We start from the raw sequence: 22,304 nt of genomic DNA on the forward strand, positions 1-22,304 counted from the left end.
ACATATAGAGTGACAACTTTTTACTAGCTGCAGGTGGATGAATAATGCAAAGAAAATGTTTGCAATAATCTTTTACTATATAAAATAATTTTTCTTATTCTCTTAAAATCCCTTTTGGGATACATGTATATTTCTGTGGCAAGAGGTATCACATATATTTATGAATGTATAGTTGTAAACTTGCTGCAAATTCACTTTATAGTAGTGAAATATTAGATAATTGACAAACTGAAAAATTCATCTAATATTCTGTCAGCTGCATGCCATTAGTAATTCTCTTCAGCTGTGGGTTATGTTCTTGCATTAGAGTAAAATGTTGGTGGCCAAATTCTAGGAAAATACTTGGTGATGAAACTGCAGTGCTGGAGTATTTATGAATCAATTTATGATGCAACTTTGTGAACTTCTGAGCTTAAATTTATAAAGTCATCCTCCAAAACTCATATTTATGCCAAAAAAATGAGAACCCTGAAATTCGTGAGAGTTATGGATATTTAGTATTTCTTGAAAACCAGGTTGATTAAGGTAGCTGTTTAAAATATACAGATTAGTACCTCAGTGTAGGGAACCGTTGAAAAGATCGACTGTGGTAAGCAGTGTCATTCTACTGACATTAGTGGAGCTGTCACATTGTTTTCATGCTACTGTTTTTGTAGTCTTGCCTATTATTTCCTTTTTATGCTTCTATTCCTAACTCATATCCCTCAATGTTAATCTAGTTTAGGTCAGCCCATCAGAATTATCATTTCTAATCGAACTTGTTGGAAATTGCTGACATTCCATTGTCCTTCCCAGACTTCTCCATGTAATTTTTTGCTTATTGGAGGGGAGGGAGAAATGTCTAAAATAGTAGTTACAATAAAATACCTGTGAAACCTTTTCAAAGGCTACAACACTCTACTTGTCCACATCTGATGGATTTAAAAATTTGATGAGAATAGCCAGTAGTGAAAAAATAGTAATACAATTCCCAATGATTAATAAAGCTTCTTGTTTTCTAAATGAACAAGACATAGTGCAATGCTAAAATAGATACATGTTGCATTTTCAAATCCGTGTATTTTAAATCCTACTATTACCAATGTTCAAAATTACACTACAAATATTTCTAAAGTCTGTCAAAGGAATTTTTTTCACTGTTAAACATAGTAGAGTTTCTGTAACATTTTACAAACAAATGGAGAAAGTATTTTTTATTTTATTTTTTAAGTCATACTTTGATATCTTTTTGTCACGGTATAAATTGTGGCTTGATTGGGAAAAGTTTATGAGAATGTCCAGTTGATCTTGGGATCAGCTGTATCTTTTTAAGGTGAGTTGGTGCTTTTGCCAAGTGTTCTTAGAAATACACTGTGAATTTTCAAGTGATCTCATCCTCCAGATTCACACTGTGTCTTCTTGTTTCCTTATAGCTCTGTCAGCACTTTTCCCGTCCTTTCCCCATGCTGCTTAAGATGGCCTATTGGTCCGACATTGATCCCACTTGGTCCCATGACTAAAATTGATGTTATTCTCAACGGGACCGTAGCCTGTCATCAAACTTACTTTTTCTTTTATATCAAGATGACGTTTGGTTGGCTTATTTGACACTAGAAGGCAACTGCACTTGGTTATGATCAATACATTTGTATTCTCTGTTCCTTATCATTCTCAGTAAGGCTACATTAGCAGATGAACCGTGAAAACGCTTCAAGTACCTGTCAAGCAGTAGGAAAATCTTACTCCTGTTGTTAGGCAATGTGTAGCCCCAACTCTGCTGGGCTCCTTATTAGAAATATCAGACTACTATTCCTGTGGTACACGTCTACTATGGCATAAAGTTAAAGTATAGCAGATTTTCTTCTAAAGGCATATCATGTTTCAGTTTTTGTTTACTTTGTCTTGTGTACATGGAGACACTTAGGAAAGTTGATCCAAATTAACTGCAAAAATAATATTAGTTAAACTATATTAAACATGTATGTGAATCCTCTTATTCAGAATTAAGGTCACCTTAATTCTATTTGTTAAGAATTTTCTCTTTCATTCTGAATAAGGAGAGCCATACAAAATGTTAATACAGTTTAACTAATCTCCTTCAAAGTCCCATTTTAATTAATTTGGATTAATTCTTCAGTATTCCTATTTAGATTAGTCTTTTTCAGTGATACTCACATTATTACTAGTAAATTCAGATACAGCCTCTTTCACGCTGGTGGATATTCAATGGTATCAGAAGTAGTGAAAATTCAAAGAAGGTATCATCTGCAAGAAGAGTTTTCCATTATCTTTGATGCATAATACAAAATATGCACTCAGTAACTTACAGTGTTGTGTCAGAGATAAAAAGGCTGTTACTTTTTAAGTCATAGTTAGTGCTGTAAGACACCCTCAGTGTGCCTCTGTGTGTATAGTGAAGGAACTGACCTCATGGGGGTTTTTTTTTTTTGTTTTTCTTTTTTAATTGGGAGCTTCACAGGTAGCCAAGTGATTGCTGTATGCTTGGGCGAACAGACACTGTGCCTGCCATCGCCACTACCACTTAGAAAATTATGTAAATAAATACAGGGAGAATTGGAAAACCTTTTTTCCATATTTTCTGGGTGAGACGTATGTAATTTAGTTTTCAACCTGAGTAAATCTAGCACAGAATAGTGAAAAATAAGAGATGGGATAAAGGAATAAGAGATAAAATTTGAAAGTGGATACCACAAAATGTCGTTCTTGTTAAGATGACAAAGGGAGCAGAACAGTTTCTTCAACTTTTCTTATTCTCATCGAGTAAAGAATTCAGGCAGAAATAAGAAGCTTGCACTTTAACGGAAAAAAAAGTAAGGTGGTTTTTTTTTTCCCCCCAGCCAAATACCTCAGGTTACTCTATATTTCTGAGTTAACATAGTTATGGAATATTATTTTTTCATACTGTTTAATCTGGCCTTCCTATATACATGACAGATGACACTGCATTTTACATTGGAAAAATATTATTTGGATAAAGAAATACTATTCATTTCCCTGTTTTTATTTCCCTCTGTCAAATTTAGACTGTATCTACATGACTGTAATCCTGATAGATGACTCTAATATAAATGGAGGTACATGTGTTCTTCTATTATAAGACATGAAAATGGGATTACTGGAAGCATTAATATTGTATCTGAAGGTGTGAGTTCATTATTTTTATCCAGTTAAATCCAAAGAACATCCAAAGATGTTTCCCATCTGAAGCAATTTTAGGAGGAAATATACGTCTTTAAAATATGTTCTTCATTTTTGTTTCAGAGTTGTCCCTTTATTGCTGTCACTATTTCAAAGTAAGGAGTGTTCTTTTGGGTTTGATTATTCCTGTAGTGGTTTTGTATATGGTGCAAAGCCTTATCTTTACCTGATGCATTAAGGAATATTGAATTAGATTTCTTAGCAGTGACTCACTTTTCTTGAAATTTGCGTGGTTGAAACTTTGGATGAGCTTGAGGACAGGGAAAAGGTTTTGGAACCAGGACTGTCTTACCTCTGTAGCAGAATGCCTTTCATATCTTTTAGCTTTCCTATAAACCACTCGCAGGGGGTTACCTGCTTCTGTGTTCTTTCTACATAGCAGCTAATACCCTGTGTTGTGGGGAAGGTTAGCAAACACATGCTACCCTTTAAGCTGTAGCTGCGGTGTAGTAGTAGCATTTACTGGTTTGGTTACAGAGAGGGAGCAGAAGTGCTCAGGTACTACGGTTGGAATTAGATTTTGGCATGAATGTGGGAGTTCTTGCCACTGTCTTCCCACGTGTCAAAATTCCTTTTCCCAGAAGGTGAATACATGAGGAAAATTGGACATAGTCATCAACAAGAAGTTATTGCTTGTAAAATGTGGTGTTTCATCTCATTAAGGAATAGAAAATCTTAAAAAGTTCATAATTTTTTCTTAAGTATGTTGACATGCTATTATCTTTGATTTCAGAAACACTGGATGTGGTAGGTTTCTAAGCTCCAGCTATTTTCCTTTTGTGTAGTATTTGTTCCATCATCAGTCATTTTTCACTGCAAATGTTTGCTTAAAAAAAAGCCAAACCCACATTTTAAAATTTAGGATTATATTTTAAAAGGTATTCATATCTTCCAGTATTTGCATAGTGAAAGGGGAGTAGTCAGTGGCCTTTTCTATATGTCACTGGTTTGTGTGTGCAGTCATGGTAAATATGTAAATAAGATGAAGGTGTATGTGCTTGTGCAAGTTTCTCGTTTGAAAAAAAATTCCATCCATGTTTATAAGATTCATGATGGTTTTTTGAATAAGGGGCCAAAGTATCATGTTTATAATTTTTCTTTTAGTAAGGAATAGACTGTATGATACTACTAGAAATTCTACATTGAAACCAAACCCACAGTAAATTTTCACACACAAATCACCAAATCAAACAGTTTACAATCCTACAATGTTTTCATATCATTAAACTGTTAGACCAACTTTCTTACATTTTTGCATAATGAGCAGATGTGAGAAACCTAGTGTATTTGTCTTTATTGAAATCAGTGCCATTTCTACTTAGGCTTCTTAGAAGAAAATGACTTCACGAATATTAACCATCAACTAATTAAGTCATACTTAATTAAATGCAAATGCTACTTAGCAAAAGCAATTGAGAGAAAGGCATGTGATTAGGGAATTAGCAACTGATTTAACACTTGGAGCTACCAGCTCGGCACCTAAGCAATAGAAATGAATGCAGAAACTTCACTTGATAAGAATAATACAAGGGAAAAATACACCATCTTTTCACATTGTGGTTGTTGAAAAACTTCAGAGCTAATGAAGTAGACTATATTGAGAATATAAATTGTAGGTTAATGTTGCTTTATGTTCAATAATTAGAGGGGTTGAAAATTTAGAAAAGTTGAAAATTAGAAGTGTTGAAAATTTATCAACCTACCTCATGCAGAGAGAGTTTTTGACAGCTGGTCATTCAGGAACTAGAACAGAAAATAATTACGTACAAGGTAACATAGCGTTGCTACTGTTTTCAAGGACACTACCATTTTACTAACATTAAAGCTTACGCTGACATCCTTTATCTTTGGAGCAGATATGAATAAACACTGTCAAGATGTTATGAAGGCTGCTGGGATTAATAAAACATTTAAAGTTTCCTAATGTCTATCAAAGTATGTGTTATATACAAGTATTGAACTCATTCAAGGGCAAAAATTGGTCTGTCAGATACTGTTGCATGTGCTGCTTTTTTTTCCTCCAAATACTCTTAAGATTGTTGGGCTAAACAACATGGTAAATGATTTAAATTTAAATTGCATGTAAATTTTAATTTATATTTGCATAGTGAAAGGGGAGTAGTCAGTGGCCTTTTCTATGCAATTAATTTTCTATGCAATTTACATGCAATTTAAATTGCATGTAAATATTATTGGTTCCCCTTTTCATGGTTTATTTGATTAGGTTTCAGAGATTAACTTCTAAATTCTCCCTACTGAAAATCTGGGTCAGCCTTTTGCAGTTGTGTATGCATTTTAATTAGAGACATGCCATGAGAAAGACATGAGAAAGACAGCTTTCCTCAGAGAGTTCCTCTCGTATAAGAAAAAACCACAGCCAAACAACAAAACAAAAAGAATTACTAAAAAAAAGAAGTCAGTCACGGTATGAGACTGAATTTCCAATCAGCAGTTCTGATGAAGATATGGAGGTTTGAGGAAGACAGCAAGTGCCTGATTATGCAAAAGTTGAATGAAAATATTATGGGCCTCCACTTTTTCCTATGCATAGTTCACAACATAGTTCTCTACCTCTTCTGATCATTGAAAAAAGAAAAATCCACACTACTGCTGCAGCACCGTGGTTTGGAAGGAAAACTTAATTTGATGTGACAGTTCATGCTAGGCAGGCAGGATTTTTCCTTTTGTGGTGAACTTTGGGGACTAGTAATTGCTTAGTGATTTGAAAGAAATGCAATAGTATTAGAAATGAAAATAATGTTAGTTTATCCTGGTGATTGATTATTATCTGATTATTAGCAGATATAAGGTGTCCTAGCATCTGAAAAATGTATGGTTTTGTGATAATTTTATCTTTTCTGTAACGTGAAGAATTGCCCATTTTGCATTACGTTAATCAGCCAATGTGTAGACAAGGTTATTACTAATGGAAGTCTAGCATAGCACTTCAAATTTGAATAACTTTGTATGTTTTCCCTTATTTCAGTGGTTTTCTTGAAGTTGGGGATTTTTTTGTATTTTCTTTAGAATAATGACAGTTAAACTCATTAATGCTTTTTCTATACTATTACAGTCTAGTTGTGATGTTCTTGTAACTTTGAGGCAATTACATTTTAGACTGATATTTTCTTGCTTATTTTCTGCCCTGAGTCATATAAACTTCAGAATTTTAAGAAAATTTAAAAAAAAAAAAAGCATTTTCCCCTCTTCTAGTCAAACTACCTTTGTATATCTACAGGAATACACCAAAATTGTAAAATTGTAGCATGTACAGACTTTTTAGTGGAGAAACATACGATTTACTAACTTTGGGTACGGAGAGTGGTTAAACTTAGTTCCATATGAAAAACAGGACTGAGCACATACCACAGATCTTGTTTTACTGAGATTTGAATATAGATAGGCATATTTTGTTTGTGATGGGCAGAGTCCACACAGCAGCTTTGGCTCCTCAGCCAGTCTGAGGAGGTCATTCAACACACTCGAAGGCTGACAAGGGAGTTAGCGTAAGGATATGTATAGGTGCTCATGTGGGAGGAATGCGTATGGGAAACTGCATGGGAATTCAAGATAAAGAACAGTCTCGTCAGCCATTTCAGCCTTTTCAACCCATACAGGAGGCAGTACAATACTTTCCTCTTGATTATTTTTCTACACGGGGAAGGAAGGAAACAGTAAGTGGCAACCAACACAGCTCACAGATTTTAACATCATGTGAACTAACTGCATTTTTTTCTTGCAGCCTCCGTGCTTAGAGGCATTATTGAAGGCAATTCAATAAGGACAAGGCCTTCTTCACCCACAAACACAGAGCGCTTTAAAAACTGGGCTCTGGGGTGCCTTATCAAGTATTTCAGGTGCCCAGTGGTTTTTCAGTGGATGACACATTGTGTGCCTCCTTTTCAGCTTCACTGGCAAGACAAGAAAGCTGGTAAGAGAGGCATCAGCTGAGAAAGCGATGCCTATAAGTGATATAGTCACATACATACAACACAGTATATACCCTAGTGTGTATAACCAGTACATCTAGATCATGCAATGCTTTGAACTGCCAGCCTTTTCCATCCTTTTGTATTTTTACATCATCATTTTAAATGCGCAGGTTTAAAAACACTTAAATGATGCACTGTAGTTTCCTGTGGTCTGTTGTACTTAAAAGCAGACTAACATACGTGGCTACCAGGAGCCACAAAAAGAAGATATTGGCTTAACTGAGCCTTTTGTTCCCCTTAGAGTTGCAGGTATACTAGTAAATTTGAACACATTCAGATAAGCAGCACAGAGTCTGAAGTCTGCAGTTTTAGCATTTAGGCTCAGTTACTGTCATTAATTCTTTTATAAACTTTAAAATATAACTACATTATTTGTTTTACCACTCTGTGATATTCCTGTCCTTTACTGATTACACAGGCATTTTAAAAAAAAGTTCAATATTAATGTTCAAAGCACTCTTTTGATTTGATCCCATTTATTATGATTTTATTGTCAATTTTTACTTAGTTTATATCAGGTTATAGTTCAGCCTTTCAGAGACTATAGCTGGTTTCCAGGTACAGGACTGAGACCAAGTTCATGCCTTACTGCATAGGACCCCAGCAGCATTTTTATTTTATGTTGATTTTTTTTTTCAGTTGTTCTCTATGCCTCATTAATCTTGCAGTGATTTTACTGTTCATTTTAAGGCTTTAAAAAAATTTTGCCCTCTGTTAAGCACTTGCCTTTCCATTTACTACAGCTCAGAATTTGACAGCAATTTTTTACTGTGCACTGAAGCATGCATCATGTTAAAAGATGTACAATAAGCAAGACTGTTTCCTTGCCATGTCTCTCTAGTGATACCAGCTCTGGGAATGCTTCCCATTGGAAAGGTCTTAAAACATTTTACAAGAAACTTAAATATCAGACACATTTTACAGATGAGTAAACAAAAACACAAAGGAGTGACATTATTCAACTACATTAAACACAGAACATAGGTCTTCTGCGGTCTAGCCCAACCTTTAGCATCTAGACCAAATTTTCGTGGATACCATATCTGCTTTGTGAATGTAATAAAACAAGAATGGTGATATGAATACAGTCTGATACTTACGAACAGTTAGCCAGTTCCTCCTGCGTGCTGTTCACAAGCTACCTCTCTTTAATCTGTAAAAAATTGCCTATTCAGTAGGGGGATTGGGGGTTTTTTATTTGTTTGTTTGTTTGTTTTAAAGCAATTAAATAGTTCAGTAGTTCACTAGTGGCTCTGGTGTGTGCACATACTAGAAAGTCTTCACACCAAGAAGGCAGCCACTTTTTGTCATTGTGTTGCTTAGAGTATAAATAATTCAGGGCAGGGACCTTTGACTCGTGTTTTTGGAGTTCTGTCTTCGACTCTTGTGCAACAAAACTGTATACCTATAAAGTTCAAATAAAATATTAGACTACACATAACAAACTTTTTCAAATGGGACTTCTTCTAAGTAGCTTTAGTCTTTACATTGGCATTGTTCCCAGCATATGGTTGAGTGGTTCCTGGTAGTTGACTATACTATGCACTTTAAAGAGGAAGACAACAAAAGTAAAGTTGTTCATAAAATCATTAGTGAAATGTCAGAAACAATTTAGTCTAAATAAAATATCTCCCTGAAGATAAGTAGTACCCATTATAAAACATTCCTTCCAACTGCATATCTATGCTGTTGAATTCATCAGAAAAGAATTGGACAGTTGACAAAATCTAAATGCTGATAGGGAAGATACATATTTCGAGAATATTTTCTCTGTAAAAGCAGAGGATAAAAGAGGGGCTTTGGTTTTAACAAAAAAGAGAATGAAGAGAGAATGAAGGCTTTTTTTTTGTTTGAAATATAAACTCAGACTGAAACTAATTTAACGCAATTTCTCATTGTGACCCCAAATTTAGCTTGAGTTTCAAGTTAACATCACCTTAGTTGGCAGGCGATAAATAAGCTCGATATAGTATTGTCTGTTTACACTATGACATACTTTATTTTAATAGTAGCATTTCTTGCAAGGTGTGAAAGTGTCCCAGCAGTTCACCTCATTGAGTCCTACCTGGCGATGGAACAATTTGAGAGTAAGGTTCACCCCTTTTCTAGCTTTTTTTTCTATTCTTTGGAAAAGAAGTTTGCAGTCTGCTCCTCTGTCTTGTCCTTCAACCCGAACACATGCAGTTCTGATGAAGCAGGCAGGAATCCCTCCTGCATTGGTGTCAGGATGTGATGACCTGTAATACAAAAAAAGGAGGAATTGATGCAAAGATTGAGTCCAGTGAGGGAAACAGAACTTAATGTGGGACATCTGTGAAGCTGTTGGCAGGGCTCAAATTTGTATTTTTAATATGGGAAAACACAGCTATTGAGACGGACTTGATCTCAAAGGTCTTTATATTTCAGATTATTATGACTACTTTAGGCTATTTTAAAAGCATGAGCTGCAGGACCTCCCCTGGTTTGCAGAGCCAAGGAAGATTGATGTTTGCAGTTCTGTTGTGCCTAAAGGTTCTGTATGAATAAAATATTTGACACTGGTTAAAGGGATATAATATTGGATGGATGGCCCTCATCTTTTCCTCTTTTTATAAAGAATTTGGTCGTTAATAATTCTGGGACTCATGATATGTCACTAGTACTAAAGAACCTCCTATTTTCAGGAACTCAGTTTATCAGATTCTTATTTGAAAGATTTTAGGACTCTGTAAACTTTGAATGACAAAAATGTAGTTTCTGTATAGATTAGTGTTTGATTCATTTTATTATTATTCTATTAAGCAATAAAAGCCTAATTTGAGGCTTGGGTAAAGCACTGTTTATAGATCTTTGGCTTCATTTACAGCATTCACAGCACTCCCTGAATTAGCTTTTCAGAATCCAGGTGGTGGTTATTAACACTGGCTGATGCCTTTATCATTAAATTATAGAGTATTTAATGATTATGTCTAACAAATGTTTTGTTGTATCGAAGACATGTTCATTGCAAATCTTGATGAGACACTATTTTGTTGACATTAGCTATTAAAACAAAAGAGTTGACATGATGGATCATAGCAAGTGCAATGCTATAGACACTCCTGTTCAGTTCCATCGAGATCGCATATGCTTCAATAACGTTTCAGTAGATGAATCATAATTCAACAGAAGGTTTTATGCCCTCGTACAGCAAGGGTCATATAACACAAAAGGCATTCAGATGCTTTTAAAATGTTATGCTTTTCAGAAAACTTTTTTTTTTAAAGTTTCATGTTTACAAATGAGACTGGCTCTTTTCATGCCTTGATTGTATGTGATTAACAGGGCCTCAGAAGTCCAGTGTGCTCTTAGATGCAACTTTTTCACAGTTCCTTGTAACTGGCATTACATATTGGGCTACTGCTCAGTTCCTGGTGCTTTCTGTTGCAAGCACTTTCTGTAATTGGTTTGTATGATAACAAGGCTTGTCGTGGTTTAACCCCAGCTGGCAACTAAGCCCTACGCAGCCACTCGCTCACTCCCCCCTGGTGGGATGGGGGAGAGAATCAGAAGAGTAAAAGTAAAAAAAAAACCTCATGGGTTGAGAGAAAGACAGTTTAATAAGTAAAGCAAAAGCCATGCATGCAAGCAAAGCAAAACAAGGAATTCATTCACTCCTTCCCATTGGCAGGCAGGTCTTCAGCCATCTCCAGGAAAGCAGGGCTCCATAACGCCTAACGGTTGCTTGGGAAGACAAACACCATCACTCTGAACGTCCCCCCCTTCCTTCTTCTTCCCCCAGCTTTATGTGCTGAGCATGACATCATATGGTGTGGAATATCCCTTTGGCCAGTTTGGGTCAGCTGTCCCAGCTGTGTCCCCTCCCAACTTCTTGTGCCCCCCCAGCCTACTCGCTGGTGGGGTGGGGTGAGAAGCAGAGAAGGCCTTGACTCTGTGTAAGCACTGCTCAGCAGTAACTAAAACATCCCTGTATTATCAACACTGTTTTTAGCACATATCCAAAACATAGCCCCATACTAGCTGCTATAAAGAAAATGAACTCTATCCCAGCCAAAACCAGCACAAGCCTATAACTCTAAAACAGTGACTCCAAACCTCTCCCTCCTTTGTTCATTTTTTCCATCATCTGCTCCAAAGTGAAGATTTATCCTGAGGCTTTTTTCACTGTCAGTGAGACTTATTGACCTCTGAATATGTGGTCATTTGTTCATTCCTCACTTAATGGATATTAACTGATTTGATCAGGAAATTATATGTCACCTTACAAAACTAACCACTTTGTGATTAGGGTGCTGTTCAGACAAATCTCAGACACAGTGCTCCCATGATTTCCTTACTGAAAACAAAAGCAGCCCTGCTACTTAAACACTGGCTAGTATTTCATTAAACAATTTATACCAGCCTGGATCTTTTTATTATAATGAAATGTGTACACTGCTGTGACAGAATAAAAATGCATAGATCTTTTTATATTTCCATGACACAAAGACTAATGTGTTACTGGCTTGGCTAACAAATGAAGATCTTTCTAACCAAACAAGACACTGACTGCAGCTTACTGCAACACTCTTCATATTTTGATGCATAGCTGCAATTCAAAGGATGAATTATGGGTTGTAAAACTGGCTGAGCTAGAAGTTAGGATACTTTTCCCCTTCTCCAACAAACACGGATGAAGACTAGGTGATTAACATACACAGATTTCCATGTATACAGTTTTCCATAGGTGTATTATATACTCTGTTATTCACATTAGGATTGTCTGTGGAATCAAATATGTATTAATATATTTCATTAAAATGAAAGCCTAAAGACCACCCAGGCTGGCATTCACTTCAGCAGAATATCAAATTAAACTAGATTTAAGCATGTTCTTCTAGAATCAAGGCAGAGGAGACAAGTCATTTTAATAAAATATCTATTTACTTTGTTTATATAGAAGAACAGAATCTAATTTATTTGTGTGCCCATCTGGACTCGATTGCTCATTTTAAGTTAATTTAACAAATGATAGACTGCTACTGGCCTTTTCTTTCCCAGGAGAAGAGGTTGACAGACAGCTGTGTAGAGATGCTATCTACCCAATCCCGGTTGTCTGCGAAGCTCCATGCCCAAAGGACTGTGTGCTCAGCATGTGGTCCGCATGGTCCTCCTGCTCACACACCTGCTCCGGCAAAACCACAGAAGGGAAGCAGATGCGTGCCCGCTCCATTCTGGCGTATGCAGGTGAAGGTAAGGTCGCATACTCTTGCAGACTCTTGTTTGACTGAGAATTCTCAACTGTCTTTGCAATGTCAAAGTTATTTCTTGATCAACAGAAACAAATTATTAGATGGAGTTGTGTTTTTTTAAATATAGAAAAAATATTTAAATGCTTATCCTACATTTACTCATGGTACCTAAAGCTGTTTTAAAGAGGAGATTTTATTTTGCTTAACTCAGTTAATGTTGCTTTTTTTTATTATTTTGCATAATGTTACTGTTTTGATTTTTGAATATGTGGTTTTCCCATTTTCTATGGGAAAATTAAATGTTAAAATTAAACGAGGCAAATGATTTATCCTATGCAGATCTCTATGAAAGATATTTATGAGGATTGTTAGTAACCCTAGCTATAATTTAGGTCCAAATTGGAAGGATATAAGTATGAATGCTGAAAAGATGAGAGTTTTAATGGGTTCAAATGCTGACAAATGGCTTTTGTAGCTTCTTTGCTCAAATTGGTAACTAACGTTACCCCATTAACATTTTTATTCATAGTAAGACTTTGGTTTTACCCTGCAAATCGTCGCTCATGTGAATGGCTTCCATTCATGCAAATGGTCCTTGTGCAACTGTCTGCAGCAAATAGAAAGAGAAGATATAGCTGAAATATAAATAGGAGAAGAAAAAGGCTTTAGATATAGGTTCATGTCTATTCTTTGATGATTTTCCATGCTTCCTATAAATGGTTTTATTTTGTTCTTAAGTATTTTGGGGGGTAATAGAGCAAATGTATTCTATATGTAACATGGTTCTAAAATGGCCATGTCAGGTGTGTTGCGGTCCAACTGGTAAAATGCCTTGTGCAACACTGGCAGCAAGGAGACATAGTCACCAAAGAGTTCTTGGAAAACGTTTACTCACGTGTATTACTGACAGTAAAGTTAATTGCCTTCAATATAAAAGGATACATGCATGTTTTAATTCTTCTTTAAAACTGTTAAATATTTTATTACTTCAGAGTTAAGATGAAATTTAGCTGAAAAGTTGTCGTGGTTTAATTTCAGTTGGTAACTAAGCACCACGCAGCCGCTCGCTCACTCCCCCCCACCCGGTGGGATGGGGGAGAGAATTGGAAGAGCACAAGTTAGAAAAACTCGTGGGTTGAGATAAAAACAGTTTAATAATTGAAATAAAATGATAATAATAATATGATAATAATAATAATAATACACAAAACAAGTGATGCACAGTACAATTGCTCACCACCCGCCGACTGATGCCCAGCCAGTCCCCGAGCAGCGGCCCCCCCGGCCAGCTTTCCCAGTTTATGTACTGAGCATGACGTCACATGGTATGGAATGTCCCTTTGGCCAGTTTGGCTGTGCCCCCTCCCAGCTTCTTGTGCACCTCCAGCCTCTTCAGTCGGTAGACCATGGAAAACTAAAAAGTCCTTGGCTAGTGTAAGCATTACCTAGCAACAACTAAAACATCGGTGCTTATCAACTTTGTTCTCATCCTAAATCCAAAACACTGTACCAGCTACTAGAAAGGAAATTAACTCTATCCCTGCCGAAACCAGGACAAAAGTGAAACCTGTAAAGTATGGAAGTAGTGAAACAGAATACCCATTCTGAGAAATGGAGAAAGAAAGGGACAGGCTTCATCATATACCAAAACACTTCTCTGTTTGCAAACACAGTTAATTTCATTGCTAAAAGTATACTGTGTATTTGACATAATTTGGGTAATTGTAAAAAAATATGTAGCAGAGCAGGCACGTTCAACCTTCTCCCTGAAAAGACCTTTGCTACAAGTGTAAGATGCAGTCAGAACTATACTCATTTTAGTAGGTGATTCAAATAATAAATTACTTAGATGGATCTATGTAGCAAAGTAGAAATGCTCGTAAAATTAGAAACAAAATTGGTTTTATGTTGTCCCTTTTTTTATAGTGTGTCAAATGGACACTTTTTGAGGGAAACACAGAGCCACGTTTTCAGATGATAATTCAAATAAACATATATTCACGTGCTTCTTGCTTTTCCATGTAGGTCAAGATAATAGATTTTCCATATGCTTATGCAGTTTTATTGGAGACAGAAATTTAACATCTTGACAAGCATGCCACAGAAGTGAAAACCTAAATTACTGCAGAAAATGATTCCACTTTCTTACGCTTCTTTTTAAAAAGTACCCATTTTATTCTGACTTTGGTACTTAACACATCTTAGGATAATTTACAAGGCTGCAGATGCAGCAAAGCAGTTAAGCATAGGCTGAATTTTAGGTGTATGAATTTTATTTATGTCTGTTGCACATAAATAAAATGTTCTGATCAGAACCAGCACTGAGTGATCACAAAGATCGACAGGTCTCAAACCACACAGGTAGCAGTGAAGAGATCCCTAGACTACTGCTGAGAAAGCCAACTCATTACCTAGATGTTGTAGTGCTTCAGCTTTGCTCGAACCCTGGCCTCTTTACCACTATTCCGAGATGAGGTTATTCTGTGCTTTTTTTAAGGACACAAGCTGGTATGTCTACCTAGCTTATAGCAATTCACTCACATCTTGGTCAGGTATCTTCAACACCATGCTATAATTGCATGCAGTAGTGCAATTGCACTCTGTACAAACTCCAGAGAATAAAAATATATAAATAAATAAAAGTACCTTCCAAGGCTTAGCATATTGTTACGTGTCTAGCTGGAAGGTACTTTTCACCTTTGCTTGTATTATATTCAAAATGTATCAGTTTAGCTTTTATTTTTTATGCTTCACTGAAATTATTGTCATCTTTCTCCTCATATGTCTCTTATGCCTTTTAGTCATTTGCTGCGTGACAAATAACTGAATGACTTTTCACCTCCAGAACTGCATGACAGAGATCAGCAGTGTTCCCAAAACATAAAACACTGATTGTGTAGTTGATGCTGGGAGGTCATTTTATGTTCTGGGGGCACAGAATATATTCATGTATCTGAAAGTCTGTATTCTGCTGATATAAAAAGGAAGCTCCACATGAACCTTTTTTAGGAAACATGCAGTTCTCAATTCTATTCAGAGCTTATAAAAAATGCACATTACTGTTGATGAAAACTCTGTAAACATCATGTATAACTAAAAATCTCAAGTCTCATAAATGTAAGACCAATAATTCCATTTACACATTAAAACTGAATTCTGAAAATAGCCATCAGTTCTATTCAGGTGAACGGTCCCACAGGTGTTCCCTTTTGGATTTTTGAACCTTTCCTTGAACTGTTGGTATGAGAGACAGACGAGGTTAGGTAAGCCATTTCATAGTAATTCCTGTATAATATAGCCATGATATTTGAGAGTTTTTATTCAGAACACAATAGGACAAATATATTGTACATAAATATATACAATTCCTATGATATCAGGACCGGACATTAATTAATGAAAGAATGGGCGAGTCTGTTGCCAATCTATGAATAAGGCTAAACTTGGCTTCTAAGATGACATAAGGAGTCCAGGTTTATCACTGTGAGTCCTTGATCACGCATCCTCCTGCTAGTCACGGAGAATTCAGTCTACGAGGCTGGCAAGATCAAAGCGTTGCAGGCATTACATACATGAGGAATATTGCAGTCCCTCAAAGTATCTGCAGTGCTTAATTCTTGTTCATTGGGGTACTTAAACGTGAACACCCCATTGAAATTTTTGAGTGTCTGTAAAGACATACGAAATAGGTTCTTTTATCTGGATCTCGGATGGCTTCTTATCAAAATATTGTCTGTGATTGTTCAGTTTCTCTCCTCTTTGAAATAAAAAATACTATATTCTGTCATTTTCCTTGTTAATGTTGGCAGATGACTGTCTGTGATAGAGCTATGTCATTTCACACTTAAGACCTTATTTTTCTTCTTACTTCCCAGCTATCTATGCTGCTGAATTGGTTTGAAGAAACCATCAAGTTAGCATAACTGGCCACCAGGAAACAGCCACAGTATAATTGATTTTCTTGGATGACTTAGAATAGGAATAATTCAGTAGTATTATAATAGTTCCTTGGTGACAAGAATAGATTCACAGGAAAAATTGAAGCCATATGTAAATTACAGTAGTGACAAAGTTTTCTAATGAGCTCTGGGATACGACTGCCCCTCCAGCACCACACTGACTTCTGCTGGAGCCAGGAGCTGACCTCGGCCATATGCCCTCTCATCAGCATTTCCTCATTCAGAACAACACCTCTTCCACATGGTCAAACTAGATGCTGCAGAGCCTCAAGCACAGTGTGGTTATGCACATCTAGGATGGCTTATTTACTTGCATTCAGTAGAGAGAGAGAGAGAGTCATCTCTTTCCTCAAGATAAAGACTTTCTGTGGTTTGTGAGATGACTCCATGTGGAAACTGGTGTCACAGTAACGGTTTTTGATATCTTTTCTGAGATCATTGTCCTCAGCTTGAAGGTTTGAAAAGCGAAGTGATTTATAAATTTGCCTGTCTGTGAGCCTGCCTATAGTGGTAGCTCATTTGTGTCACTGTCAAATACATCTTCATGCTACAGTAAGAAACTCAGGAAAGTCATTCTCTCAAAATTTAAAATGACAGCAGAGGACATAATGATGTTACCTGATACATCATATAGTTGTTCTGCATAAGTCTAGTAAAGGCATCGTATACAGCTCAGCCTATCTCTGTTGAATGTAGGGTTTGTCTATTTTTGTTTTATTTTCCATTTAATATTTCTGTTAATTTTTTATTTCCTGCTTACAATAAATCTTATATAATTAGTAATATGCACTAAGACTACTTTACATAGGCCTTGACCTGAGACTAAAAAGTACTAAATGAGTCTTAATTTTTCAGTAAATAGTAGATATGCAGATTGATTCTGTATTGGTTATACGCTGCCATTGATTGACACTGCCAAATCAGTGTCATACAGCATGAAACTAATATTGTGGATACATTCCAAGTTTTATCAGTAGTGAATGACTGATACTGATTTTGGAAAAGGAAAGATTAAAAGAAAAAACCACAAGTCAAATGTAAAGAAGAAAATAATCTGATTAAAAAGCTTAATTTAATAAAATGAGAGTGAAGGATGAGTATGTTTGAAATATTCTCTTAGGGCAGAGATGTGTGTGCCTGGCTATTGTATGTTCATAGATTAGCAAAGTATAATGCCAGAAGGACTATTTAGTGTGACCTCATATATCACAGACTATTAAACATCACTGAGTTAGATAGTACAGAATATCAGTTCTCCATCTCATCAGGTATTCTGTTTGACAGGGGCCAATAGCTCATACTTCTCATATATCTGCAAGATTGATTTACTGAACGTGTAAGGAATAGCTGGACCACAGGAGTTTCTTCTGAACTCTAGGCAAATTATGGTTGATACGCTTTCAAATTTTATTCCTGTTAAAATTCCAGTGCACTTTGACTCATAGTTGCAAAAGAGGAGTTATACTTAGGGCTTTTTAATGTGTTTACTCTTCTTACACTTGCTCCATTTGTTTGGTTTTAATTTTTGTATTTTCCTGGCCTGAAATAAAAGTGCTTGGTAATTAAATCTGAAAACATAGAATTGAGTAATTGTTTTCCCAGCAAATTGCTTATTCACCAAAGGATCAGTTTTGGAGAAGACAGGGATTTTCATGAGTTTTAACTGATTTCAGCTGAAACAGGAATAAAAAAACCACTTAGTTTTGGAACTGGGGAACCTTAATTTTCAGGCTGGACTTGCAAAGTGACCTGCCACCTGCGTGTGAAGGTGAGCCGGGGGAGAGGGATGGTACTGTGCTTCCCCTTTTGCTCAGGAGCCCCTCAGTTCAGATTCCTGCCTGGAGTGTGGGGTCTGGGATTCAAATCCTAACCGAGAAAGGACTTGAGGAACAGACCTCTCGTCTCCCATGAGTGCACCCTAACTCCTGTCCTGTTGTGTATGATAGGACGGGTCTGCTTTGTTTGTATAACTGATATGCACCAGGTTAGGAAGCGTGAGTGTTTGCAGAACTGGAAGAGATCTGCACCAACGGGGCAGTCCTTGTTCTTATGTTAGCGGTCTGCATGTGCTGACTACGTCTGTCTTTGGGAAGTGCAGCTGCCTCGAGGAATGCCTACCTCATTCCTAAGGCAAAGAAGAAATGAGTAACACCTCACTCTCTAGATTACAAGAGGCACTTCAGTTGCATCTGTTTTCTCAAACGTTAAGATTATTCCAGCTGTTTTGAAATGCATATATAAAATTACATGCATTTGTAAAATGAGTGCTATCAAAATGATTAATTAAAATGATCGTAAATGCTTTAAAAAATGTTATGCATTTTGAAATTTGGAAGTTATCAAGACAGTGTCACAAAAAAAGACGTATAAAATCTAATCCTTGAACTTCCTAGAGCGAGATGTATTACCCATTACCAGCTCCAAATCAGGCAGAAAAGCAATCTAAGCATATGACAATTCTGTTAAAGCGTTCAAGGAAACTACCCTCATATCTCTGCTATTTTATGAGTAATATGCAAGTCCCTCTGTAAAGCTAGCCTTTCATTTCCAAGTGTGCTTTGCTTAAGTATCCAAAACCAAAAAGAAATGCTTCAGCTCCAACTGTTTTTTGTACCTTGAAATGAATATTTTTAGTACTGACAAGCAGTTATTTACAGCCATCTAATAATGTATTATATAAAAAGTATTTAGTATTGTATGTCCCTTTTTCATGTATTCTGATAAAATTAAATGTATATTTTTTTTCTGTGATACTTATTAATTTTTATATTCCTGTCAAACCTGTCCTCATTTGGTGAAGTGCTCCTAAAGTTGAGTAGCCCTGATCTTGTTACCCCTGTGCAGACGTTATAAAGGGCATCTCTAACCGCCAGTTTTCCAACCCCCTCTGCTTTTTCTGTACCTATTTTAATTTGAGGGAGCACAAGGGAATGCTGTTTTCCTGGACAGAATGGCACACCGATTTATAAATAAATAGTATATTTTTAGTATTACAAAGATTTAGTACTAGTCATAGTTGGTTTATATTTCAGTAATATTATTTCCACATTTTGTTCATTCTTTATGTAGTTTTTTTAACTACTGGTTTTATCTGAACAGAAGTGGATTCCCACTGAGCTGCAAACATTCATGCCCCAATGTTTTTCATTTACAAGTCAATGTCACTCTTATTTTTTTCCCTGAATATACATTCTTGCATAGCTGTCAAAACTGAATCTAAGTTGTCACTTTATTCTCAAATGCCTTAGGAACTGGTGGTTATGGCATCCATTCCTGGGGAAACATTTCTTCCCACACACCCCACTTTAATTTATGAATTTACTGTAAATATTTCCCTTGTGTTTCTTCTTGAGCTAACATCAGATGGAAATAATTAATTTAGTAACCTTCCTTATCTCTTCTAAATTCTCCTTTTTTTAACCCTTGTACTGGGGGAACATGTCTAGACTCCTCATGTGGATCAATTTTCTCTCCCATGCCAAATAACTTGTGACTTTACTAGCTCAGATTTTTTTTTCTTTTTCAAAATACACTCACTTTCCTAATTTCCTTGCTTGTATTCCTATCGGCTGCCATTAGCTGGAAGATTTTTTTATTTCCTGAAGGAAGCTGCTTGAATAACTTTTTGAAACATATCACATAACCATAATTTTGTTTTACCATTTGATTTTTTTATGTCCTTTTTTAGGAAAATGCATATGACACGTTTTGTCTTGGTGCTATGCATATTGACATATATTTAAAGCAAATCTGATAGACTTGAGTTGCATCTATTCTGAGCCAGAACCAATTCCCTTTCAGTCATTGTTTAATTATGTTCACGCGTTTTTAGGTTTTTCTAAACCCCCTTTGCAAAACTTAAGATTAGCTTGTCTTTGGCATGACATCTCAGTTAATATGATGTTTACTGTTTCTTGGTTGCATCAGTATTTTTAGCCCAAAGTCAGAAGTTATAATTGTCTCTATGAAAACAATTTGAGAATTTGGATTTTGTCCTGTGGTTTCACTAGAGTGTCCCTTTTCTCATGTTTGCTGCAGATTTAGACATTCCACAAAAGCAACTTGGGGTATAAAGCATTTTCACCGCTTGTGAAAATTGACTTACTTGTGTTGGAGTACTGGAAGTATCCATTGTTTCTTTGATTACATTTAGTTGTGTGTTTAATTTCTCTCAGTATTGAGTGCTTAAAACCCCTTCCCTCTTGCACGTCTATAGGACTGGAGGTCAACCTAAAGTTCAGTGGTGGGATAGAAAGGCTAATATACTCTCTGATATGTGGTTGGTGTGAGCATACATTTTTCTTTTCAGTGCAAAGCAAAGTATAGTTCATCTGCAGTAACTAATAAAAAGCTCCTCTTTCAGTTATCTTTCTTACTGTTCTTGTCTTTCAGGAAAGACTAAAATGTTATTTAGATTTCCCCTGGCTTTCTGTCATCTGGAGATAGGAGTCCTGTTGTTCCTGTGTAGGCCATGAATGTTTAAATTAATTCTTAAACCTAGACTCTGAATATCTAGTAACACCAGAGATCTAGCAGACATGCTGTCTACTCACAGGGCTAGACATCTAGTAGCCTATGATCAAGTCTGGTAGGAAAGACCTCCTCTTTACTTCTGGAGGATTGGGAGGCCAGATTACCTTTGAAGTGCTTGAATATAAGAAACTGAACATACTATCTGAAACCAGACACAACAAAGATAGCATTATCTGAGCTTTTCTTCACAATTACTGACACATGAAGGCATTTTAATCTTTACCTGCAACAGCCTTTCTTATCTCAATCTGGACCTGAAATTGCCAGCTGTGCCATCCTCTTTGGTAATTACGTAAAATGGATAAATATCCACTGGGAGCTAGGACAAGAGCTCCAAAAATCTTTTTAATTGATCCATGAATTAGACATAAACAGTGGTCTCTACACATGCATAACTAGAATATTTAACCGTTTCTTCTGCCTAGAGCCTTCATACTTCATGTGATCTCTTGCAGTCTCTTTTAGAGAACACCAAAATAAAAAGGCTGTAGATTACTCCAAGTACATTAGTGTGTTATAAAATTTATAATTATTTTTACATCCTTATTGTACACATTTACATTTACTGTCCATGTACATTCTGTTCTGTGTAGTCTGTTGACTGAAGTTTGTCAAAGTCCATATTGGGCATGTGAAGAGGAGAAAAAAGGAACAATATTTCTTTCATGTAGTCAAAGTGATAATATATAACTGATAACATTTCAAAGTGTTGTGGTTTTTGGTTTGATTTTTAAAAAAAAAAACAAGCACTTTATTTCCTTCCCCTGCATGAACTTTTGCCCTGTTTTATTGTTCCAGGAGGAATACAGTGCCCAAATAGTAGTGCCCTACAGGAAACGCGCAGCTGTAACGAACACTCTTGCACTGTGTATCATTGGCAGACCGGCCCGTGGGGACAGTGCATAGAAGATACGTCTGTCTCTGCTTTCAACTCCTCTGCCAGCTGGAATGGGGAGGCCACCTGTTCCGTGGGGATGCAGACAAGAAAAGTCATCTGTGTGAGAGTCAACGTGGGACAAGTGGGCCCAAAAAAGTAAAGATTTTAAAAAATATCTTCATGCTGTAATTATCTTTGGATTTTACTGCTCTATATTTATATCACCAATGAGTGCATGCAAAGACAAAAACCCCCATCTTTGTGTTCTCATGAGGGAACAATTAATCTTTTAAAAATACAAATCTGAAGTGACAGACGGACTATAAAATACCTTTCTCACTATTGATTTTTACGGGTCATATTTACAGTGGTGATTTTGCTGGCAGCTGACTGACTACGAAATCCAGTTGGCTCCTTGCCATCATCAGGTCGAGCTGAGATAAAAGTCTTGAGGCATGTACGTGGTGTGCAGTGCAGCACCATTTCCAAGATCCTTGGGGTACCTCCAAACAAGCAGTGCACTATATGGATTAGT

General features: G+C 36.4%; 1 protein-coding gene across 1 annotated transcript in view; it reads left to right on the top strand.

Moving 5' to 3' along the window:
• THSD7A (thrombospondin type 1 domain containing 7A) overlaps nt 1–22,304 on the top strand; it is a 305,894-nt gene that overhangs the window by 212,509 nt on the left and 71,081 nt on the right. The window contains exons 9-10 of the mRNA XM_076331421.1: nt 12,210–12,401; nt 21,691–21,925. Of these exons, the coding sequence (XP_076187536.1) occupies nt 12,210–12,401; nt 21,691–21,925 (427 nt within the window). The remainder of the gene's footprint in view (nt 1–12,209; nt 12,402–21,690; nt 21,926–22,304) is intronic.

Source organism: Aptenodytes patagonicus, chromosome 2 (assembly GCF_965638725.1).
Source record: "Aptenodytes patagonicus chromosome 2, bAptPat1.pri.cur, whole genome shotgun sequence".
Lineage (NCBI taxonomy): Eukaryota > Metazoa > Chordata > Aves > Sphenisciformes > Spheniscidae > Aptenodytes > Aptenodytes patagonicus.